General features: G+C 35.5%; 1 protein-coding gene and 1 long non-coding RNA gene across 2 annotated transcripts in view; both read left to right on the top strand.

Annotated features, from left to right (window-relative positions):
• The window catches only part of LOC147382535 (lipase class 3 family protein), a 57,663-nt gene extending 40,255 nt beyond the window's left edge, over nucleotides 1-17,408 (top strand). The window contains exons 10-14 of the mRNA XM_086427888.1: nucleotides 1,149-1,430; nucleotides 11,150-11,489; nucleotides 11,584-11,736; nucleotides 15,205-15,747; nucleotides 16,948-17,408. Of these exons, the coding sequence (XP_086284014.1) occupies nucleotides 1,149-1,430; nucleotides 11,150-11,489; nucleotides 11,584-11,736; nucleotides 15,205-15,747; nucleotides 16,948-17,139 (1,510 nt within the window). The 3' untranslated portion in view covers nucleotides 17,140-17,408. The remainder of the gene's footprint in view (nucleotides 1-1,148; nucleotides 1,431-11,149; nucleotides 11,490-11,583; nucleotides 11,737-15,204; nucleotides 15,748-16,947) is intronic.
• On the top strand, nucleotides 6,686-8,319 carry LOC147382536 (uncharacterized). The gene is made up of 4 exons (XR_015173441.1): nucleotides 6,686-6,719; nucleotides 6,805-6,958; nucleotides 7,238-7,370; nucleotides 7,565-8,319. It is a non-coding gene; the product is annotated as an uncharacterized LOC147382536 (long non-coding RNA).
• Nucleotides 17,409-25,390: the final 7,982 nt, after the last annotated feature.

The raw sequence follows: 25,390 nt of genomic DNA, 5'->3' as shown, positions 1-25,390 counted from the left end.
TCGTTTCTTGAATTATTTGTTAATTTCTCTTGTAGTCAGTTGGCTTGTTTGAGAAGGTTGCCTTACTTGCGGATGAACTCTATCCCATCCAATAAGATTGTCATCCTCACAGATAGGCTAGGATACGTCCTAAGGGAAATCATATCTTTTACCTCAGGATCACTATCCCCTATGATTTTTGAGCTCCCTTTTTTGGGACTTGATCTTACCTTTTTGCAATGTGTATCTCGAGGTAACATGCATACACAAGGGATTAGTTACAAATTTTTACTTATACTGCTACCCCTTCTTGGGTCAACAAATATTAGTTTTGTTGCCCTAAGATTTGTAGTAACACACATTACATCGTGGTTCACTTTTGTCTTTTTCGAGGTGACGATTGCTGCTGTGCAGTACCTTTTCGAGGCAACCACTACTGTTGCGCTTTTCAAAACACCCTCTTCAGACCATCACATTGATGGGTCTTTACCCTTCAAATTCCAATGGTCAAGCCTTTGTCCAGTGTTTGGATCCTTTGCAAGTGATGACATCAACATTACACAATTGGATAACATCATTAGATCCGCCTCACAAGAACAGATAACATGAGTCATTATTAATCGCATCTTGTTTGATTGCACAAACATATTCATTTATTGTGGATAATTATCATTTTAACTGGATTGCTACTTTGACGCTTACTTTTTGACTCCAGCAAGAGAAAATTGGTACTGTCTTAATCCCATCAACTAAGGTGTTAGATAACGTACGAGCAAGAATGTGGAAAAATGATTGCATAATGGTGCAAAAAGAAAGGAAAAAAAAATCTAATTTTTTGTTTCTGAACTGTTCTTGGAATGGAAGCTGAACTTTCCTTTGGTGTTCTCCGAAAATGACCATCTTTTTTTGGATCCATTTATAAAGGACTTGAATTTTTTTTAGAAAAGTTAAAAAGAAATGTTTTCTAGTTCTAATAATTTTTAAAGAAAAAAACAAAAAGCTTTCTAAAGTTCTTAAAAGAAAAAAACAAATTTAAGAATGAATTTGTAGTTTCATCCTCTAAACAAATAAGATTATGGTTGTGACTTATGACACCCTTTGTTCATGATCTTCTTGGAACTGAAAGTTCCATAATTTGACTTTTCATGATTTCTACTCGTTTCTTGCAGAATCTATGATTTATGCATGTGTGGAAGTGCTTCTCCATTTTTGGGAGTGGATCAGTTGCCACAGTTCCCACATTTACAGCAATGGCTTGGCCTTGCAGTTGCTGGTGCTGTAGAGCTTGGGCATATTGTAGATCCCCCTGTAATTCGCACTGCTACATCTATTGTTCCTCTTGGATGGAATGGTGTTCCTGGTGAGAAGAACGGAGAGCCTTTGAAAGTTGATATCACTGGTTATGGACTACATCTTTGCACGTTAGTTCAAGCTCAAGTAAATGGTAACTGGTATTGCTTTTTCTCTTCATCACAATTTTATTATTATTATTTTTCTTGCAGCAGGAGTTTTTTTTAGCTCATAACATGATAACTCAGTAGTTTCTATATTTATGTAGATATGAGTTTTACCACTGAGTGATGAATATGTAGCTGACATAGAATAAATTTAGAGAGCTGCTATTGATACCCTAACTTTTACTTATTACAACCCAGTTTCTTAAATTATTTCTCACCCCAATTAAAGATTAAAACACACTCTTCAAACATTACCAATGTTTGGCTCACATTATAACACTTCTTTACAATTATGATTAGGCTCATATAAAATCCTAAAACCAAAAAATAGAAATCTATATTAAAAAAAGGTGTGAGCTTCTATTGGCACCCTAACTTTTACTTGTTTTCAACCATTCAATTATTTTCTTTATTTTTAATTGGGGTGTAATAAGCAAAAGTTTGGGTGCCAATAGCAGCTCTCTAAATTTAGGTTACATGGATTTGATACCAGAAACTTTAGCATGCTTAGCTATCCATAGCAACATGATATGATAATGATGCTTGAGGAGGATACTGCATGGATGCTTAAAGATGCCAATTCTCATTCCTATGAAGTATTGGTTGTTGTTGTCACAATTTCCTTAATAGAAATTTGTAATTGTTTTTATAAGAAAAATACAACAACAATGGAGGTCAAGGAGAACTACCTAAAGGAAACAACTAACTACCAAAAGGAGGCGCATTTTGTTGACCCTTGTACCGGGTTATGCTTGAGTCCATGGGTCAAAGTTTCATTTCGCTTCCAAATGTTTCTACTGAACATTCCACTTTTTTGGCATACATAATGCATTGCAATCTTTCAATATGTTTCAGAATGATCTGCCGAAAATACCAAAACATATTAGTACTCATGACAAAATCTTTTACTGAAATTTGAATGTTTCGGAATGTTTCTCAAAACATGCTGAATTATCTCATGCAATGTTTAGATGCTAAATTAACCATTAAGCATTTTCTGTATTTTCTAAGATTCATTTAATCAAATAAAAATGATTTTTTACAACATTATATATGCCTCAAATGCTATGTTTTCAAGGCTCATTTCTTTTTTTTTTTTTTGAAACATTTTGAAACTTCCTAATGTGCATTGATCTGAAAAATATGTGATTTTTAATTCCAACTATCATTTTAAACACTTGAAAAACAGTGTTCTATATTTATTTATGCATAAAAACTAAAATCCAATGATTTAAACTGAAGTGTACTTATTAATTCCCCAAATGAGTCGTGAATTATACCTGAATTTTCTGAATGATACAAGAAATGATTAAAACTTCTGTCCAATTCAACTCTTTGTAAAAATTCATGACTTTTTGACCTTTATTGAATTATTCATGATTCATTCTTTCCACGAATCAAACAAATAAAAAAAAAATTCTGTAAAGAGGGGTAAAAATACACACTAACTCATATTTACATTAAAAATTTTCTATCTCAGTATCGCATGGTAATATGTTCATCATTCTCTCTTTAAACTTAAAGGCTTCGCAATTATACAATCACTAACCATCATTCACTATCAAATCCCAAGATTATCGATGAACATGTTAGTATTTTCATTCCTTTCATGTCTCTTCTCTTTCCCTTGCCTAGATTTTTTATTTTTTTTAACAAGAGTTTTGTAAACTCAGTTAAGTAAGAGAATATGTGCTTTGCATTATAAAGATTTGTGTTAATAGTAGGATTTATCATAAAAAAAATTATTATGCTCTTAATTTGAAATTTATTCTATACTATTTTAGAATAAGAATTAAAATGTTTAATAAATATTTGTAGAAGTATCCAAGTGTTTTTGATTTGTGATAATGCTTAAATGTTTGGTAAACATGCATCAAGCATTCTTGGTTTTTAGGAGAACTTTATAAGTTTCGATTGTTCTATTGAGCTCATGTTCAAAATAGAAAATATCTCAAGTCAATCATAATCATATAGATCATGAGCCTGTGAGTGAAAGTAGACAATATTTAAAGTTGCACAAGTAAAGAGAAGAAATAGATTGGTTGCATAAATGTTAAAAAACTTGATCTACAAAAGGATGAGTTCAAAGATGAAGGTTAATGGTGCTGCTTTTGAAAATCGAGATATAAAATTAATAAATCTTAAAAAGATTGGGGTCTTTTCGAAATATGTAGACATGCTTTTAAAGAATTTAATATGTATATACAAATTTTGAAACTTTTCTAGAGTGTTGAACTCGAATTATACTTGAACCATTCTCTTATAGCATTTTCTCCGTTCTCCATGTTTTTGATCACATTTTTATATGAATTGCTAAATGTATGTTTCGAATTGTACTCAAATTATTCTTATAACGATTTTTTGCCTTACACCAAATTGCTAACTATGTACTGAATGTTTTATTTTTTTAAAACATTCTGGAGGATTGAACTCGAATTATACTTGAACCATTCTCTTATAGCATTTTTGCCGTTCTCCATGTTTTTGATCGCATTTTTATATGAATTGCAAAATGTATGTTTCGAATTGTACTCGAATTATTCCTATAATGATTTTTTGCCCTACACTGAATTGCTAACTATTTACTGAATGTTTTAATTTTTTTTAAACATTCTGAATGTTTTCGGTTCCATTTCATTCTACTCCAATTTTTAGAAAAATCAAAGCAACGTAACGATATAAGATTTTAAACCTTGGTTATGACTTGGGAGCATGATTCAAAGTTTCGTTTCATTCCATTTCATTTTAGAATGTCTTGACGGAACATTCCTTTTGTCATTGCGAAGTGAAGTGTTATGAAATTTCATACAATTGGAATGTTTCGCGAAACATATCACGACATACAAAAAAAAATCTTTTACTAAAATTTGAATGTTTCGGAATATTGGAATGTTGTAGTTCATTATTAGTTTTCTATTTATTTCTATGTAAGGGCATTTATGTCCATTCACACATTAATTAATATAAATATCTGCCAAGCCTTATTATGAGTTTGACAATTCTCTTTTTACAATTCTTCTTGGTATCAGTGCCTTCGAGGACCCATTGACCCCTTCTTAGGTTCTTCCACTTCGGTTTTTGGATCTTTAAGCTTCATCTCCTTTCTTATCCTCTCTTTTCTCCTCCCATTTACCCTTTAGACCTTGAGATCAAACTAACCTAGCAGTATCTCTGTTAGAGAGTCTCCTCTTCTGGGGTTCCTTTTTGGTTTGCAATACCCTGATCGCATGATGCAATAAGGATGATGGTTCGATAACAAAAAACTGGTTTGTTGGGTTGCAACCAGACTTTTGTGCGACTGTTGTGATAGGGCTGTGAGGTCTGGGTTGTGCTGGTGTTGTGTTAGGTCTGTGTGACAGTCTTAGGGTGTTTAATAGGCTGTAGGGATGTTGGCTGGGCTGCCTGGACTGTGTTGCTGTTGTTTTAGATCAGTGCGTCAGCCCTAGGTTGTGCAATAAGGTTGCTGGGCTGCTTGGACTGTGCTGCTGCTGTTTTGGGTCTGTGTGACAACCCTAGGATGTGTGCAAGCCTGTATGGATCTGTTTCTGCCCTGTTCTAGGGTTTTTTGCCCTACGACAGCGTTTCTGTCTTGCGATAGTGCTACTGGGTGCTGCTGTGCACATACCTGCTTTGTGACTGCCATTGCCACTAACTTGTGATAGGGCTTCCCTGTGTTGCTGGCTGTTTTTTGTTGCTGCGATATTGTGTGACTGCTGGCTACTGTTTTATGGATTTGCGATAGGGCTGATGATCGATAGTTCTGTTTTCAGCCTCTCTGATAATTGCACATTGGATTTAGGTTGGCAACTAACCTCCCTTCAAGCCAAATCTTCGGCTATATGATTTGTTCTTCGATTTCGAGGAAGACTTCCACTATTTTGTGTGTGTTTTGTTTTGAGGCTGGTGTGAGTTCAACTTTCTTGCCTCAATTTCTTCCTTATATTCAGTTTCTAATAATCTCTTGGTTCTCGCACGTTAAGTGTTTGTTGATTTGACCTTACAGGTTTTTCCCTAAAATTGTAGTCTTCCTACTCTTAATTATTGTTGTTGAGAGTTATAACATCGCATTAGTCTTGGTTTCGGTTCGTGAAACTCTATTTGGAAAGTAGAGGCAAATCTGGATGGTTTTTGGGTACCGTTAATACTTTTCGTGGCCGGTGTAGTTGTGGTCGAGGGAGTAGTCTTATTTGGAGTCATTGTGGGAAAACAGGCCATGAGAAGGCCCAATACTTTCCGCACTATACTCATTTGTTGAGCTCTATTGCCACTTCTTTGTGCATTCTACTCCCCTTGCTACCATTGTGGATTCCTCACTTGCTCCCACCACTCCCTCTCATGGCACTGTTGATTTACAACAGCTTCAGACTAGATTGCCACTATTGTTTATGATCAGATCTGTGCTTATACTCACTCATCTTCGATTATGGCTTCAATTACCGCTTCTCCAAGTATATCTTCTGCTTTTCATGTCACCCAGTCTGGTCTAGCTTTCTTAACATGGGTTATTGATTCTGGTACCCCTGATTACATGATTGGTGAGTCTAGCCATTTTACTTCATTTATTTTTCTTGATACTCCTAGGGAGGTTCGCCTTGCTAATGGGTCCTTTACACTTATACATAACAAGGGTGTCATCCCTTTATCATTTGATATTTCTCTCGACTCTATGCTCCATGTTCCTCACCTATCTCTTAATCTTTTTTTTTTGTGAGTAGTCTTATCAAATCTCTAAATTGCCCAGTGATCTTTTTTCCTACTCACTATACTTTTCAGGATTTGACTTCGAGAAAGATTTTTGACAAGGGGTATGAGAGAGATGGGCTATACCTATTTGGAAATTTGTATACTGCTGCTCTTGCCTTTGTGTTACCTTCTTCTGGGAGTCATACGTTTTCTTCTTAGTCCTTAGATTTGTGGCATGCTCGCTTAGGACATGCTAAGTTTCAACACTTATGTTCTTTATTTCCTATTTTAAAAAATTCTTGTAGTGGACATACGTTTCAGTGTTTTGTGTGTGAGCTCTCCAAATATACATGTACTTCATATATCCCTCTCATGCATCGGTTTAATACTTTAGTTCATTCTGATGTATGGGGCCTTCTCCTGTTATTGCTTTCATTGGTCATCGGTATTATGTTACATTTATCAATGACTATTCTCGTTGTACGTGGGTTTATTTAATGCGATCTCAGTCTGAAGTGCTTCTTATTTTTGTTAATTTTTTAAAAATGATTCAGACCTAGTACATCATCACTGTTAAAGCTCTTCGGTTTGATAATGGAGGTGAATATATTTTTGATGGGATTCGTTCTCATCTTCATGAGCATGGTATGTTCCATCAGTTAACCTTCCCTATATTCTTGAGCAGAACGGGGTGGTGGAATGCAAGAGCCATCATCTTATGAACATTGTCTGCTACCTTCTTCGAGGCATGCATGTTCCTAAGTTATATTGGAACATGGCGGTTCTCACTGCGGCTTTTCTTCTTAATCGAGTTCCGAGTTGGACCTTAGTGGGACCAGGTGCCTTTTCATGTTCTTCACCCTGATAGTTCCCTCTTTCTAGTTACGTTTAGAGTTTTTGGATGCACTTGCTTTGTTCAGAATTGCACCCCTCATTGCATGAAACTAAATGCCAAAGCCATTTGGTGTGTTTTCTTAGGCTTCTCATCTATGTCAAAGGGGTGTCGATGTTATGATCCTGTTTCTCATTGTGTCACACATTCTATGGATGTCATTTTTTTTAAAAACGTTTCCTATTTTCATGCTACATCTCTTTTACAAGACTATTTTCCTTTGCAGGAATCTTCTTATGCTCCTCCTATAGTGTTGCCTTCTCCAGTCTTCTCTCCAACTTCGCTAACACTTAAGATTTACTCTTGTCGCCCTCGTCTTTGTCCTTCTCCAACGTTACCAGCCTCCTCCTTGGACTCAGGTATATTTTCTCCTTTCCTTACTCTTATCCCTTATGTTTCTAACTCTCATTTACCTATTGCACTTCGTCAAAATAAGCAGGTGTGTGTTACTGATCATCCTATTGCCCAGTTTGTTTCCTATTAGGGGCTCTCTCCTTTTTATTAGACCTACCTTGCTGCCATTGCTTATATCAAATTCCCTGGTTTATTTCAGAGGCTTTACGAGATCCTCAGTGGATTGCAACTATGATTATTAAGATAGATGCTTTGCAGAAGAATCATATCTGGGAGCTTGGTCTTCTTCCCTCTAGGAAGCAAACTATTATTTGTAAATGGGTTTTCACTATCAAGTATCTCGTCGATGATACTGTTGATCGATACAAGGCCCGCCTAGTTGCTAAGGGATTTACATAGACTCTAAGAAAGGATTTTGGTGCTACATTTGTTCCTGTAGCTAAACTTTCTATTGTTCGCCTTCTTATTTCTTTAGTTGTATGTCACTCATAGCCTTTTCACCAACTCAATGTGAAGAATGCCTTTCTGAATGGTGATTTGACTGGGGTTCTATATGGACCCCCCTCCTGGGTTTTGTCTTCAGGGGGAGTATTCTGGAAAAGTATGTTGCCTTCTCAAATTTCTGTATGGCCTTAAGCAATTCCCGTGAGTCTGGTTTCAGTGTTTTTCTGAGGTTATTTTATCTATGGAATTTTTCAGATGCAACTCATATCATATTTACTTTATTTTTCCAGGATTAGATGGCCATTGCACCATTGTTCTGGTTTATGTGGATGATATTAACTTGACTGGAGATGATACACAGTGGATTGACAAGTAAAGATGCTATTGAGTCGTGGTTTTGAGGTTAAGGACTTGGGCCCCCTTAAGTACTTTTTGGGAATGGAAGTGGCCCGCTCTCGCCGTGATATTTCGTTATCTTAGCGCAAATACACATTGGATCTTCTTCAGGACACTGGTATGCGTGGTTGTCATCCTACTTTCTCTCTTATGGATCAAAATCATCGTCTTCATGCCAAATCTGGTGATCTATTATTTGATCATTCTTCTTATTAGGGACTTGTGGGCCATTTGATTTATCTGACTAATACTAGACCAGATTTGATCTTTGCGGTTAGTGTGGTCAGCCAGTTCATGCATGCTCCATGCACTTTTCATCTTGACATTGTTTATCGTATTCTTTGCTATTTGAAGTTGCGTCTTGGTCTTGGGCTATTCTACTCGTCCATTGTTCAACGTCATTTGTCTTGTTTCATTGATGCTGAATCTTTTATAGATAAGAGATCTACCTCTAGTTTCTATATTTTCCATGGTGATAACTTGATCTCGTGGAAAAGTAAGAAACATAGTGGTTTCTCGTTCTTCTGTTGAAGTTGAGTATTGTCCTATGACTCTTGGCACATGTGAGCTTATTTGACTTCATTCTTTATTGATGGAGTTGAGATTTCCTATCTCTGGTTCTTCCACTTTATTTTGTGATAACAAGTCTGCTATCATGCTTGCTTTTAACTCAGTTCTTCATGAAAGAACCAAGCGCATAGAGGTTAATGTACACATTCTCAGGGAGAAAGTTTGATCTGGTACCCTTCATACCATATTTGTATCTTTTTCAGATCAATTTACCGACATGCTTACGAAGTCTGTTGGTCCTTCTATTACTAACTCTCATCTTGTCAAGTTAGGCTTAGTTGATATATTTGCCCCAGCTTGAGGGGAGTATTGGAATATTATAGTTTATTATTAGTTTTCTATTTATTTCTATGTAAGGGTATGTATGTCCATTCACACATTAGTTAATATGAATATCTACCAAGCTCTCATAATGAGATTTGACAGTTCTCTTTTTTACAATTCTTCTTGGAACATTTCGTAATGCTTCAAAATGTTTCCCGAAACATATCAAATGCAATGTTTTAATATTTACATTACCATTAAACAAATTTTGTAACTTTTGAGAATCATTTAATCAAATAAAAGAGAGACGTCTACAACAATATATATGCATCAAATGCAATGTTTCATGTTGACTATGTTTCTGAATGTTCCGAAGCATTTCTATTGCTTATCAATGGGACTTCTTATTATAGCATTCATTTTGAACACTTAATTTTTTTTTATATTTATAAAACAAGTAAAATTTAATGATTTAAAGCGAATGTTTGGAATGAAAGTTTCATAATATTTTGGTTCCATTTTGTTCTGTTTTAATTTATTGAAAAACTGAAACAATAAAACAATACGAGTTTAGAAACCTTGTTTGAGCCCTTAGGTTGGGTTTGGGTTGGTTTGAACCCGATTCTATCCACTTGAGTGACAACCTATGGGAAGATTATCATGAAAGCAAACCACTCAGAAGAAGGGTATCTATCAAAATTGGGGAACAAATGATGAGGAGCACCTATTAATCCTCCCTACATGGTATCTCTCTATTTTCCATTTCATTGGGATAAGGCTTTGATGATGCTGGTGATGATTCATCTGCAGAGAATTAGGAAGAGATTTTTTGTGGAATGATTTGTAGGATTCCTGTAAAACTCAAGAGGTTGAGGGTCTCAGATTTTGACCTACTTCATTGTGAAACAATTTTTTTTTTCCCAGCAAGTGGCCCTGGAGGTTTAGGGACATCAATTGGAAGAAAGTGATCTTGGGAAATTTAGTTTGTGTTAGTTTGGTTGACATAGTAATGGAGTTTGCCTATCATATGCGGTAGGCTTCCTGGAAGTTTTCAATGATTTCTCTCAAGGGATTTATTTTAGCTGGGCAGAGGTGGCAATATCAGATTTCAGGATAGTATATGGTGTTCAGATATTATTTTCTTATGCATGATCGTTCTTGTCTCCATGCTACCTCAAATAGTAAATATACTACTGTTATGAGCGCTCATAGTATCTGAGGATACTATAGTGTCGGCTCCACAATTCCGAACGAACTTCAAAATATGGATGTATTTGCGGGTTTTCTAGGGTGGGTCGATGGGCTAGAGATACGTACGGATGAAGAAGATAAAAGAATATGGGAATTGGATAACAGATGAAAGTTTATGGTTAGTTCTTTCTCCACAGAGCTGATATGGTCAGGTGCTTCCTCATTGCCAACCAAGATATTTGAATAAGTCGGGATGCATCCAATGTGGCAGTTTTTTTTCCTTGAGATAAGTCGTTTTACAACATACTTATGGTTAATCATTTCAATAGTAGATGTGAAGTCATACAGAGATATGCTTCATTTGTAAATGAAATATGGAGTTAGTTTTTTTTTAGGCCAAGTATGGAGATAATTTATTATTTTATCATATATTGCTCCATTGGAAGGCCGGTGAGGAATGTTTCTTCTGTGTTTCTAGACCTATGGGTTATGCTAGAAAATATATTGGTCTTCTTCGGTTGTGGTAAGTGGATTCCCTCATCTTTAGAGGTAGTTCTATGTGAAGATACTTCTTTTTCCTGTTTTTGTTTGCTTGTTTCTTTAGAATCCTCATAAATTTTCAAGATGCATTTTAAGCCGTTTTTCTCTTTAAATATATAGCTTATCCAAAGAAAAGAGAAGTGTAGCCGTGTGATATGATTCATTTTAGATGACCTAAAAACTTAAAATAATTCTTCATTGAACACCCAATTAATAAAAATGTTTTACATATGTATTACTTTTTATTCACAATATGGATTTAATGGTTGGTTGTTATTTGCACATATACACATTACTCTCGTTCTCTCATATAGCTCATAATGAAGTGCCCACTGGTGATCTTTTATTCTATTTTTCATTACTTGTTTCTTTCATCCAGGTGTTCAACTACAATGGAGTCATTACCTTCAACTCCAACTTATTCTTCAAATTCTGGATTACTGTCAGATTTACAGAAGATGCGAGTTTTAGTTGGAGCTCCACTGAAACGCCACCAAGAGCATCAGATACTGACAGATCCTGTGATGCCCGGGTTTCCTACTATGGACACAAATTCTGTTAATCCAAGCTGGAAATACAATTTAGGATTGTTTCCTGAGGCACAAAGCATCCGTCCTGAAAGCCTAAGTGATTTTGTCATATTCTGTACCAGTGATTTCACTACTGTCTCCAAGGAAGTTTATATCAGAACTCGTAGGGTTCGATTGATTGGTCTCGAGGTATTTATGATTAATCTATGATTTGTGCATTGTTGAGGTGTGTTATATTTTCACAACATCAAATATGTATTAGTTAATTGATGTATTGTTGTAGGGAGCCGGTAAAACTTCTCTTTATAATGCGATAATGGGTCAGGGCAGGCAAACCAACACTATCAATCTTGAGAATTTGCATCCAGAAACTGATTATCAAGAAGGAATTGCGGGTGGCCTTTGCTATTCAGATTCTACTGGGATTAATTTACAGGTACTGTTAGAAGTCCATTTCCCCTTTTACAATCCTCACTAGTGGATCTGACCTCAATTAGTGTCCTAGATGTTTTACAAGAGTGAGTGGAAATCTCCCCTGCAGTTCTATTGAATCAATGAAATATTAACAGCAATTCCTTATTTTTTGTTTTTGATAGTAACGTACAATGGCGTGGAAGATATTTTGGAGACCAGGCCCATTAGTGTGATAGGAACTCTGTACAAAATAATTGCTAAATTGTTGGTCTTAAGAATTCAAACAATGATTTAAATTCCATCGTTGTCCCTAAGAATTGGGCCTTTGTTACATGTAGATAAATCTTGGATATGGTTCTAATAGCCGATAAATGCATAGATTTGAGAATTCGTACATCAAGTTTTGGAGTTGTATAGATTTGAGAAAGCCTATTACCACACAAATTGGAAATTTCTAGAATACATGTCATAAAGAATTGATTTTGGGGCATTGGAGAAAATGGATTATAAAATACATATGTACCCTCTGTATTCGACAGTTGGATCCCTTGAAGACTAGGTTTGGAGTTGTATGTAAAGGGGTGGGCTATGACCTTGTTTTGCTCCTGATACTATTGTGGTGCACCAAGTATGTTGAGATTGCAAATGATCCATGTATCATCAACTTGTGTGATGATGCTCAACATTCTTATCCATCTTGGGGATGATGGAGGACAGTGTTGCCTAATCTAGGATGATAGATCTGAGATTGAATGGATCACTAAAAGCAATTCAAAACATAAATTAAGGTATGAATTCATAGTTCAACTCACCCGTAACATCTGATACTCCTTTAGATCCAATTAGTGAGGATGTGTAGATTGAAAGATGATCACTATCAAGGTACAAATTTATTGTCTATTTCGGTCAGTTTGGAAATGGAAATATTTCAATCAATGTGGAAATTATAACATTTTTTGGAAATGGTGAAAATATTGAGGAACTTTTTATTTAAACTGTGAAAAAGGATAGAATAGTTATTAAAAAACTATCATTGAGTCATCAAGATACAATGAACAACACATGGAGTGTGAAATGAAGATCAACAATGTTCTGCTATATATATATATATATGCAGAAGTATTATTTCTTTTTCGATGAATTATATGCACAAGTATTTGAGAGCACGATGGTGAAAAACAATAGTACTCTAAATAGAAATGAAAATAATAATGTCACATTAACTACAAACTATGTTATTATACTTTTTAGAATATGTATGAATAAATTATTTATGTATCTAACTAATTAAAACATGAATGATAATGTGCATGCTTATATGAATGCTAAAAATACTTAAAATGCATCAAAATAAGATGAAGTATATAAAATCATTATTAATTTATACTAATGAATAAATATTTTGTGTAATCATTTCATGGGTAAATATCATTGCTATATGTAATTTACAAGTCCTTTCTATAAGAATTAATAATTTTGATTATATTTATATTCATCGATATTTTTAAATATTTCTTTGAAAATAGAGTAATTTGGTTGAAATTTAATATTCATCCAAATATTTCCACCAAAATCATTCTTTTTTATAACTAAAAGATGAATATTTCTGTTGAAATTTACTATTCACCGAAATAGTTCATAAAATGAGTAGTGATTTCCATCGAAATATTTATAAAAATAAACTTTATGATAAATTTCATGTCTGACCTTGTGGAAATGGAAATATTTCATTATATTTCGTGGAAATATATCGACATTTAATACTATGATCATAATAGATCCTTCTTTTATGCCTTATTTGACGTTCATAACAACAAAATATATTTTCTACATTTTTATGCTTAAAAGTATGCATAATTTATAAAAGTTAATAAAAACAAGACTTTTAGTGGCTATCCTACTAATGGTTTTAATTGATAAGTATGCATAAATTTAAATGCGTTAATTACATGGATTATCTAATTTTCACAATTAAAACCTATTTTTATTAAAATCAAGGTTTAAAATCTTGTTTTGTTGTTGCAATGTTTTGATCAGGAGAAAAATCGAAATGGTCTCGACCTAAACATTCTGAGACAATGCAAAACATTTTCGAAACATAAACTGTTCTGATCTTTGCCGAATCAAAATTTGCTGCCGAAACATTCTGAAACGATGCTAAATTTGAACCATGATTAAAATAATATTTTAAAAATTAGAAGTTATAGGATACCAAAAAGTTGTAGGTCCATCTGGTTAGGGTCTCCTGACGTTGAGTGCCTGTTGGTTTCTATTTTATTTACTTAAATGACATGATTATGATCATTTAAATGCTTTTGTGCTTTTTAAAAAATTTCTTAATAACATCTTAAAGCATGTATATTAAGTTTTCTGTGAATTCTATAAAATCTCCTCAATTTCTAGAATTCTATAGTAATTCTGCAATGATCACATTATGTCCATTTCCAAGCTGATAAAAATACAAACCAAATCAAAATTTAAAGGCTTGAATGTATGGGTTTTAATTGTGCATTTGTCTTCTTTTTATTTATTTAATAAGTTCCTAAAATTTAAAGCATATTTTCAATGTTTTCTGTCTCTATGATGTTAAACCACCACCACCACCATCGTCTACACCTTACCCTAATTGCTACATTCAGCAACATAAATAATATGTTGACATTTATGAACCATATGGTCAGTCAAGGCAGGTTAAGATACCTTTTTGACTACAACCTTCCTTTTGCCCTTACAAAGCCTTCGAATTGTACTATTGCGTTCATTCTCATTTGTGTTGTTATTGGTATTCTTTTCATGAGATATTTCCAATTTCCAAACAGGTCAAAATATAAATTGATATAAAAAAAACCCTTTCTAGGGCTTGTGGTGCTCTCTAGGGGAAAAAAGAGGAAAACAAAACCAGAAAAAGAAAATAGAGAATAAGAAAGGGGGATGAAAAAGAAGCAACAAAAATTGAAGAAAATCGGATCAAATGTGCTTTAGAGAAGAGTTTGGGAAAAGGATTTGAACTTAGAATGGTTCGGCCTCCCTTATTTCTAATAAGACCAGTAAAATTACAATATTTCCCTTTTTTACATCTTTCTTGATAAACACTATATTCTAACAATCTCTATGAGCAACCTCTCTTTTACTTTCACATGTTAGTCTTATAGATAACTATTCAAAGTAATTATTCTTCTGTAAAGAGGAAGGTTGGTTTGAAGACGTTAACTATTTCGAACCTAACATTCAAAACATCACCATGTGAAACATTCTTCCAAAGTCATAAGCAGCTTTCTCTGCTTAGGATTGAGCCTTTTGTAACAATGATTACTTTTTCTGTTTCTCGTACATCATCCAACTTCTGATCTTCCACACTAATGATATTCGTTATAAACTTGAATAAATCGTTTGTGCATTTGTGAAATCTCTTTTCATCTTTATATTATGGTCATTGTTATTAATGTGGTTAAATCTTGCGTTTATAAATTTTGTTTTTTTTCCACTACAGGATCTGAATTTAGAGGTTACTCGTTTCAGGGATGAGTTATGGATGGGAATTCGTGATCTTGGTTGGAAAACTGATTTGATTGTTCTTGTGCATAACTTGTCCCATAAAATACCAAGGCACCATCAATCAAATGCTTCACAGCCACAACCGGCCCTATCTCTTATTTTGAATGAGGCCAAAGCGCTCGGAGTTCCTTGGGTGCTCGCAATAACAAACAAATTCTCAGTTAGTGCACACCAGCAAAAAACAGCAATTGATGCTGTCTTACAGGCATACCAACCACTTACAAGCAATGTGGCCATTATCAATTCTGGCCCTTATGTTATGCCCAGTGCCACAACCTCTCCTCAGTCGTGGGGTGTAACAGACGATGAAGATTCTAAGGGAAGGATGAGTGGTGCCCAAAAGCTAATTCTCTATCCTATTAACTTTGTTCGGATGCCTTTTCAGAAGAAAGACACGGTTTTACCTGTTGAGGGTGTCACCACTCTATGTCGACTCATACACCGTGTGCTTAAGAGCCAAGAGGAGACCTCATTCCAGGTAGATACATTTGATCAATTAATTTTCTGGAGCTTGAGATACAAAACATGATTCATCTGGAAATATATTTTTTTTGCATGGTTGAACTTTATATCGTAATGTTTGAGGACGACATTCTTATAAAAAATTAAAATATAAAAAATGATGGCTACACTAAAGCTGAGGATGGTTTATGAAACATCTACTAGAATGCGAAAAAGCTGATCTTATCGGTTACTCTTATATCTGTACTTCATTTCATGCTTCTCTCTGGACTGTTTGACATAGCTTCTGGCCATTCAAAGGAATATGTTAAGACGGTCAGGTCATTTTTTATGGAGTTCTTAGTGGGGACCATCGATTAATGGGTCCCCTTGAATGTGTGCCATATTATGTAACAATGACACTGATATGAGTATTAGTGTGCACAGGTATGAATTATTATTATTATGATGCATCAACCCTAGTTTCTATTTATAAAAGTAATTAAAGTAGAAGCTGGCACTGCCATTTATGTGTCTCCAGAGATGAGTACCCAATGTGAACACTGCAGAAGACACATCATTATAATAGAAACACATCAACCCTAGTCTTTATTATAAAGTCGTTAAAACAAAAGCTGGCACTTCCATTGATGCATCTCCAGACATGAGAGTATCCACGTAGACACGGCAGAGAACACTGGAACTGCAATGATGCTATACAGGTGCCTTAAATCCCAACATGGGTTCAATTGCTCATTGGTCAATCATTGGTTACCTAGATTTCTTCTTTCCTAATTTGATACGTTGGCTTCAAATTCTCTTCTCAATTAAGTATATTCTTCTACTTGTATCACATACTATGGCACGGGCATCCCCTTTGGGGTTGAAGGGGTAAAAGAGGAAAGATATAAAAGTTAAAGGGGTATTATTGAGAAAAGGGGGTAAAACAGGAAGTAAAATTGGGGGTGTATTATTGAAACAGGGGTGGGGTGAAGGAGACGAAAACAATGAAGTGGTGAAGGTGGTGAAGAACGAAGGCAATAAAGTGGGGGTAGTGTGGATCCGATTCCACTGGAGCTGGGGTGGGATGTTTATACCCCACAACTGTAGTTGGAGTGGGACCCACCGTTTTATTTATTTATTTATTTTTTTGTTATATATATTGAATAAATCAACTACTTTAAGCTGATTTGAGTTCACCTGTTCATGGTTTGAGACTTTTGAATATTTCTCACAGGAGCTCGCGAGAGAGAGACTATTGCTTGAATTGGCAAGAGAACGGGCAATGGTAGTAAAAGATGCAAGTCGAGATTCTGAGGGCAAAGGAAACTCCATGACAGCTGCAGCCGTGGGTGCATCTGTTGGTGCTGGTCTTGGTGTTGTCTTGGCAGTTGTTATGGGTGCTGCATCTGCCTTGAGGAAACCTTGAGAGAATTTTCAGAGTTTCAAGAATTTTTAGTTGCTTTGCTGCCTGTTTTCAGCACTTTAAATTGGAAAAAGGCAGCACTCTTCCAGGTCTATGAGTAAGGTACAAAGGTTCAGTTTTTTAATAGACAGATGTCTTAAAGCATCAGCCATGAATTTCCTGTCATTGATTCATTATATTGATGTAACTTCTGTACAGACAACCTTGATTTGAATCCTTCCTTTAAAAGTCTGTTTCTTCAGGCCCATTGGAAAACCTATTAGGTTTGAACTTGTCTTGTGTATCACATACATGGTTTTAAAACTCGGTTTCGCATCTTGTGTATCAAATACTGAGTCTCGTGGACGAGTTTTCCAATACGTTTGAGATGTCTTTTTCAAAAATTTGAAAAATGAAGGTGAGGTTTTAAATCTCATCCGAAAATTGACTTGTCCGTCTGTCTCATCCATGCCTAACACCGAGACGACTCGGGCGATACGTCTTGGTCTTGTAAAAGTTTTGAAACCATGATCACATATGCTCCAAACTTTTTACGTATGATAGCTGGTGAAGAAAATAAGAATTTCAGACGATTTGAGAAAATTAAATCAAATATTCGAAAATTGAATCTTTTATGAGTATAAAAAGGCAAGGGCTCAATTTGGGGAGCTCTAATTTTAATTGAAGTGCATCTCTTTGAATTACTTTTGCAAGAATTGTGATTTCAGCATTTATTGTCTGGAGACATTGTTCAGGAAGGTGCCAACATAGCTAAAGTAGGTGAAGGCGTGTGGAGAGTTAATCCCCACAATCTAGTTTCAAATATTCATTGAACCCACCTTCACGTTGACTATGAACCACCTTGTTAGGTCCTTGCTCACCTAGCGAAAAAAAAAAGTGCTTTTTTGTGGTCAAGAAATGATATATGGAGCTGTGCACTGCTTGGTAAAAGATAGTTTTTGCATGTTAGGTTATGTTTGATTAACTATAATGTACCTTAGAAAGATGTGTGAATGGTGAAGAGGGGGTATTTTACTAATCAAATATGATTTTGGTATTCTGATAAGATATATTCAGTATTGAAGTCGAAAAACATCTGGATCATATTTATAGTGTCAAGTTCATCACTTTTATTGTTGATAGTTCATCACTTTTTATTGTCAAAGTTTGACATTTTTTTTCCTTGTTTGGTTTCATAATTTTTAAAAATTGTCGAATTCAACATTATAGTGCCCGATTTTAAGAGTTAGTATCTGTTGCTATAATGTTGAATTTGATGATATAAAAAAGAAATATTGAACTTAACAATAAAAAATGTTGAACTCGACAATAAAATGTGGTGAGCTCGATAGTAAAAATGTGGTCAACTCGACATTGTAAATGTGATCTAGATTTTTTACCTTTTTATTGGACATCGATACTAGATGGATCTTAGCGAAATACCCAAAATGCATATATTGTAGTTGCAAAGCACACTCGAATTAATAGTTACGACAAAATCTTCAAAAAGAAATTGAATCCCAATTTCATTCGTTCGTCATTTTTCGTTATAAATTATTGCAGTAAATAAAAAATTACATTTAAATGTTCAAAATAAGAGTATATCATTCCCCAGTCCTCATTTACAGTCAAAATCATTTGAAATAATTACAATCATGGTTGGAAAACCTAAGAATGTGAAGAAAGATGAGAAAAATGGTAGTTTGGGTATTCTAAAAATATTGAAAAGAGAGATGGTTGAGGGACCATTTAGGAAGAAAATGTTTACCAAATGGACTATCAAGCTTCGTCCCAAAAGTTAGAGATACCCTCTTGTTTTGACATGCCCCCCCCCCCCCCCCTCCGATTAGGTTTTGTCTGATTATATCATTAATAGTTATCTATTGATGTACGAAAATCAAAGTTTGTTCAATTTTAGGTTTGTTCTACTTTGAGAGGAGTAGTGGAAACATTAATTAGGTTGTGAAAAATAAAGAAAAATTATAAAAAAGAGTTTCAAGAAAAGATTTCAGGTCTGAAAGATTTCATTGGCAATTATGAAAAGGTTCGTAAGGCCAATTGAATATGTGAAATGCAAAGTTTTGAAATTATGATATTTTGCAATAGGGTATTCTAATTAGGTTTCAGAGTATGAAATTGGGTTAGGTTTGTTAGAGGGAAGGTTTGAAGGTTGTAGATTGGGTTAGGTTGTAAATACGTCCTTTGAAAGACTTTGGGTAGAGGTTTTTTAGTAGGATCAATTTTGGTGATTTCTTATGAAACAAGAAGAATTTAGATGGATTGATATCTTACAAATAAACATTAAAGAAAAGGGAGGGGGAGCGCTTAGAAAAAAAATGAATTGAAGAAGACAAAAGAGAAGAAAAAAATTAAAGATAAAAAAGATCATAGATTTTCTTAGAGTCACACCAAGAAATCAATCCCATCATCACCACCACCCCCCACCCAATGCCACTTGTCATCACCTAACACTATCACTTTCTCAAAAAATCACTTCATAAGTCCACCCCCATGGTTCACCACACCCTATCTCTTTAATTAACTCACCGATCCCACCCAAAACTAACACGTGCTTATATTTTGGACACTTGACATCAACACCTTCACCCTCTCAAAAGCAGACCTCTTATCTCAACTATTCTCCTAAACAACCACTAACTCACCTAAGTTTGACTCATACTTAACATAGGTATGTGTTGAGAGATCCAACCCATATAGGCAACATGGGTCAAAAGATCCATTCATTCTCTTTACCATTTTTACAACACCCCCACCCCCCGGCGGCGCAAACCTTAAATTCCAACCAATATCTTCCCACATCTTATGTCATTATCTTATACCTTCCACATTGGATCATCTTACTTCCAAAAGCCCCCCAAAATTCTATAAAAGCCCACCTTCTCTTTAAAAAATGCCTCATGCAAAACTCTCCCCCTCAAACCTCAAATTCTCTCAATCTCCCTACTACTTTTAACTCCAAGGAGCCTTCTCAATTCCTACACTTCACCCCCCTTAATCCCCAATCTAAAATCCCAACATCGTCAAGTTCTCGACCTCAAAACCCTACATCCAAAGGATCAAGATTCAAGAGTCATATTTTCAAGATAAAAAAGAAGATCAAGAAAAAGAAGAACAGAACGAGGTGAGATTAAGGACAAACAAATGGTGTAATTACTCCCTCTTCCCCTATTCTATTTTCCCCTTTCTTTATTTTAAGTTTATAACATCCCTAAGATGTATTGAACTCCATCACATACATCCGGTAGATTGGGCTTCAACTCAATCAAATGGGTAGGGGTTGAAGCCCTTTTAAAAAAAACTTTGTTCTATAAGCCAAACACACATTTGCACCCACCACAAAAATTTGTTTTGAGGCTAAGGTATTTGGACCCTTTCTTTCATAAGATTGGGCTCATAACTACAAAAGTCAACACTTTTAAAATTTTGATGATTTCAAAGACAAGATATGAATAGAGTTCCTTCCTCAATAAGAAAATCTCGTGGTCTAGGCCAAGATTGAACTCCCTCACACTCGAGGATACGAAGTTAAGTTTTTTGATTTCTTTTATTATTATTAATTTTTTTTTTTAAATGGCCACATTTCAAGATTACCATCTAAGGTAGAGAAAGTAAGGTACCTAACACCTTTCTTACTTTCTAAATGGACCTCTTTACCTAGATTTTGGGTAGATCGATGCCAAATTCATACGAGAGTCACTACAAAAAATCGATTTTTAAAATTAATTTTTGGATGGTTATTCACACCCATTTCTTAAAAAATGAATGGTTGTGACTCCAATCCATGTCATGTTGATATTTTGAACTCAAAATCACATAGTTACACTTATATTTTATTTATTCATCATGTAATAATTTTTTGAATTCCCTTTTGGATATAAATTTATTTATTATATATATATATAGAAGCATTCGGAGGTCCTAAAGAGAGCCAAACATTTCTCAAAATAAGGCTTAGAAGTTTTGGAATGGGCTGATTTTTTGTGAGGGTGATTTCTATGGTGAAAACCCTAACCAAAAATCAGCTCATTACAAAACTTCTGACCCTTGTTTAACAATTGAAGAATAGTGGACCGTCCTATTTTTGTAAATCAATTTTGATGGAGTTAGAAGTTTTGGAATGGGCTGATTTTTTGTGAGGATGATCTCCTCATTATAGAGATCATCCTCACAAAAAATCAGTCCATTCCAAAACTTCTAACTCATACATTGAAAAAATGTTTGGCTCCCTTTAAGGCCTTCGAACGCCACACACACACACACACACACACACACACACACACACATATATATATATATATATATATCGTCCGAGTTTTAAGACATTGCCTCACATCATATCCAATCACTTGAGGATATCTCAAGAAGATAATTGTAATTTTTTTTAATTTTTTAATAAAACTATTAGAAATAAATTACAAGAGCCATAGATATAGGCTCTACTGTTTTAGACTCAAACTTAACCCTAACACGACGTAACATTGACAATTTTTCTTCGAGATGCAAATCTCGTGTAAAACTGATATCTTATCAATAATTTGATCATAACAGTTGAAGTTTGGAAAAGAAGATTTATTTAATTAATTAGTCCTAATCAGGCTATAAAGCATTACAAAGTATGTATTTAGTAAAAGATTAAAAAGGACATACTAAAATAAGAAACCTAATAATAACATAATTATTTAACACTCCCCCTCAAGTTGGTGCGTGGATATCAACAACATCCAACTTGGTCAAGACACTTTCAAATGTAGCTTTCCTAACACCTTTAGTAAGTGCAGCTACGTGGTCTTCGTCATTACGACGGCCACAACTACTAAAATTGGAGTCGCCACCATTCAAATTAAAAAGGGGTGTGAATGGTCACCCGGTGTGTACCTTTCGAAAAATTACCATTTTTTGGCGTTAGTGACTCGCAACGGATAAGGTTGATCAAACCTAGAGGTTCGAGCAAGCGGCTCGATTGGAGAAAGGGGAAGGTGTTAGGCACCCATTTCTCCCGGTTGAATGGTGGTAACCTCAAAGAACTCGATCATTTTGTTTTAAAAATAAAAGTAAAAAAATAGAATGCGACATGGGTTCATTTGTTCCCTAAGTAGGGATTTAATTTTGGCTTGATCATAGGGTTATTTCATTAATGGAAATGACCCTTATGAATCTTAGCCTTGGGGTCCAATCATCAAAAGGGGGAAAATAAAATAGCAGAAGGGGGTGTTAGAAGAGGGAAGAGTAGAAGGTTAGAGAGAGAGAGGGGGGATTTAAGACCCACCTTGTAGCTTTCAAGTTCTTCTTCCTTTTCTTTCCTTCCTTCCTCTTCTATGCTTCTTAAATCCTTGGTGTAATATGAAAGTGAAATTTCTTTTTTAGAAGATAGTATGAGAGAGTGGTAGAGAGGAGAAGAGAAAATATATATTTTTTTGTGAGACTTGGTGTAACTTGATGATATTTTTTGTCACCCCTTTTGGAAGGAAGGAAGAGGGTATTTATAGGAGTTGAGAGAAGGTTTGGGGCATAATGGGGTTAAATGTGAGAGGAGGGGTAATGGCATAGGATTTAGGAGTGAAAGGTGTGAAATTTAAGGTGAAATGGAGGGTAAATGTGTAATGAGTGAAAATGGGTGAGGTTTAGATCCAAATGGGTTGGATCCTACCCAAATCCATTTGGGTAGAGTGTTTGATGGGTTGACATGAGTGATGGTTGGTGGTTGAGTGGGGGTGTAAAGGAGGTAGTTTAGAGAATGAGTGTTAGGTTGGTTGATGAGGTGAGGTGTGTAGATTTAAGAGAATGGGTTGTGTAAGAGGTTGTTAAGTTAGTTTTTGGGAGGAGAAAGGAGATGATGCCATGTGACAATCATGATGAGAGGGTGAGGAATGAGATTGGTTGATTGGTTGATGGGGGTTGTTTGACTAGAGAGAAAGAAATGAGTTAGTTGATTGATGATGAATGAAGTATGGGTTGAGTTGATTTTATTGGAGTATTTTAAGGAAGATGATGGGTAGAGGTATGGGTGGTGATGTGGGTGGTTGATGATGTTAAATAATGGTGATGGATTAGGGTATGGGTGGAGGTGTGGATGGTTGATGATGTTAGAGGATGGGAATAGGTTAGGTTAGGGTAGGGTATGGGTTGAGGTGATTTTGGAGAGAGGTGAGATGGGTTAGATGAGTTGTTTAGAGAATGGTGATGGGAGTGGGTGATTGGATGAGGGAGGTGATGACAAGTGTCATCTTTTGATGTTGAGGGATTGATTGGTTGATGTGGGTAATGGGTAATGGGTTAAGGTTATGGGTTGGATAGTAAATTGAGTATGGATAGTGGTTTGTGGGTTTTTAATGTATTGGGCTTGGGTTTAGAAGGGTTGTGGGTTGTTTTGGATTGGATAAGGCTCATTTTGGATTGGATTTTAATAAGGTAGGTTGGTTTTAAGGTTTAGATGATGTAGGATTGATTTTAGCTTAGGGGTAAGGTGAAAAATTAAAAAAAGTTAATGGTTTGTGGGCCTTGAGTGGGTTTAAGGTGTTTGCGGATTTGGAGATGGAACGGTGAAGGTTGGGTGAAGGGTAGGCATCCCAAGTCTCACATTTTTATTTTTTTTTATTTTTTGAAATCATTGATTTAATCAACATGCCACTTGTTGGAGAATCGGGCTTTTGGGCGCGTTGGGGAATTTATCAATTTTTGTATGTAAGCGTAGAGCGATGATGTTGAACAGCTGTAGGATGGGTCACAACCCTTCTTGTGGGTCCTCGAGACCATGGGGTGGTCTTAGGAGCATTGATTTAACCGAAGTTACCACTTTTGATGTTTTGGGCCTTAGGGGCCCGTTGGTCCCTTTTGTTGGAAAATCGATATTTTGCATGGAGCGGGGTAGATGGGAGTGTGTCGAATCCTTTTGGTAGACCTACTAATCCATGGAGAGGTGTTAGTGGCTTGTGTTTCGGTGAAAATATCATTTTTCGATGATTCGGGCCATTGAGGCCCGTTGGTCAAATTTATTGAAACATTACTGTTTTTGGGCCCTTTCAAGTGAGGGCCCATTCAAATTAGGGTGTCTACAGCTGCCCTTCTTAGCAGGAATTGCGTGCAAAGAACTGCAAAGAATAGACTAAACCCCTATTTGTACGGGCCCGATGAAATTTTGCAAAACACGACTTCGAATTACCGGTTGGATTGATGCCTTTTGTAGAAGATGGTTACTCAAGCACGAGGTCTGATAGAGTTACCTTATTGATTCCTTGGTCTCGATGGCGCGGAGCTCGTGTGAGACCTCGGATTTGATGAAGATTGGATGAGTTTTTGAAATTGAGGTATTTCTTGGTCGTGTTTTAACAAATCGAGATTAGGTGCAGTTCAAAAGGATTTTTGACTTTTGATTTGACTTTTGGCTTTTTGAATTTCAATTTTTGTTTGATTTTTGATTTTTTTTTATTTTTGATTTTTGATTTTTGATTTTTGATTTTTTTGATTTTTTGATTTGATCCGTGCTTAAGGCAAGGATAACGTATGGAGTGATTTGACCCGTATTTAAAACACGGATTGTATTATTCTTATCTCATCCGTGCCTGGGGCATGGATCCCATTAAGCTCTCTTTATCCGTTCTAGTGGCACGGATGACGCATTCCTTGTCTCATCCGTACTGGTGACACGGACCAGTATGAATTTCAAACTGTTAAAGCCTACGCGCCCCTCCATTTTCTTCTTCTTCGGCTTCTTTCGATTTTTTCCTTCCTCTTTGGCGACTTTTGGCTATTTTTCTTCTTATCTCTTCATTTCCTTATTAATTTCACTGATCTGGGTATTGAGTGGAGTGTTGGAACGATTTGGAACGCTCGTTTGTTGCATTTGAACGCTTGTGGCAGCAGCCCGAAACCTCGAGAAATTCTTTGAGGGTTACGCGTTTGAGGTGAGTTTTACATTCATTGCGTTCCTCTTGTCTTGCCATTGATTTGCCTAATTGAGTGATGATGATTTCGATTTATCTTGGACATAGGCACCCCTTTTTTTTGTTTTGTTTTGTTTTGTTTTTTTTTTTTCATTATTTTATTGCTTTTTTGCATGGTTATTTGAGTACGTGGGATGAAATTTATCGTGTTTCAAACGCATGCCATCGGTTATTGGTATCTTATCTTGCTTGCTACTTTGCCATCACTTGATTGGATGTGAATGCATGGCCTATTTATGGGTGGTGGGTTTGTGAGATTTTGGAGGGCTTAGGATTTACTTTGAACGAGGCTTTTCTAGTATGTTGGGGAGTGG

Source organism: Akebia trifoliata, chromosome 16 (assembly GCF_017979445.1).
Source record: "Akebia trifoliata isolate Shusen 1 chromosome 16, ASM1797944v1, whole genome shotgun sequence".
Classification (NCBI taxonomy): domain Eukaryota; kingdom Viridiplantae; phylum Streptophyta; class Magnoliopsida; order Ranunculales; family Lardizabalaceae; genus Akebia; species Akebia trifoliata.
The sequence above is the reverse complement of the archived record's forward strand: the minus strand, read 5'-3'. Positions and strand labels throughout refer to the sequence as shown.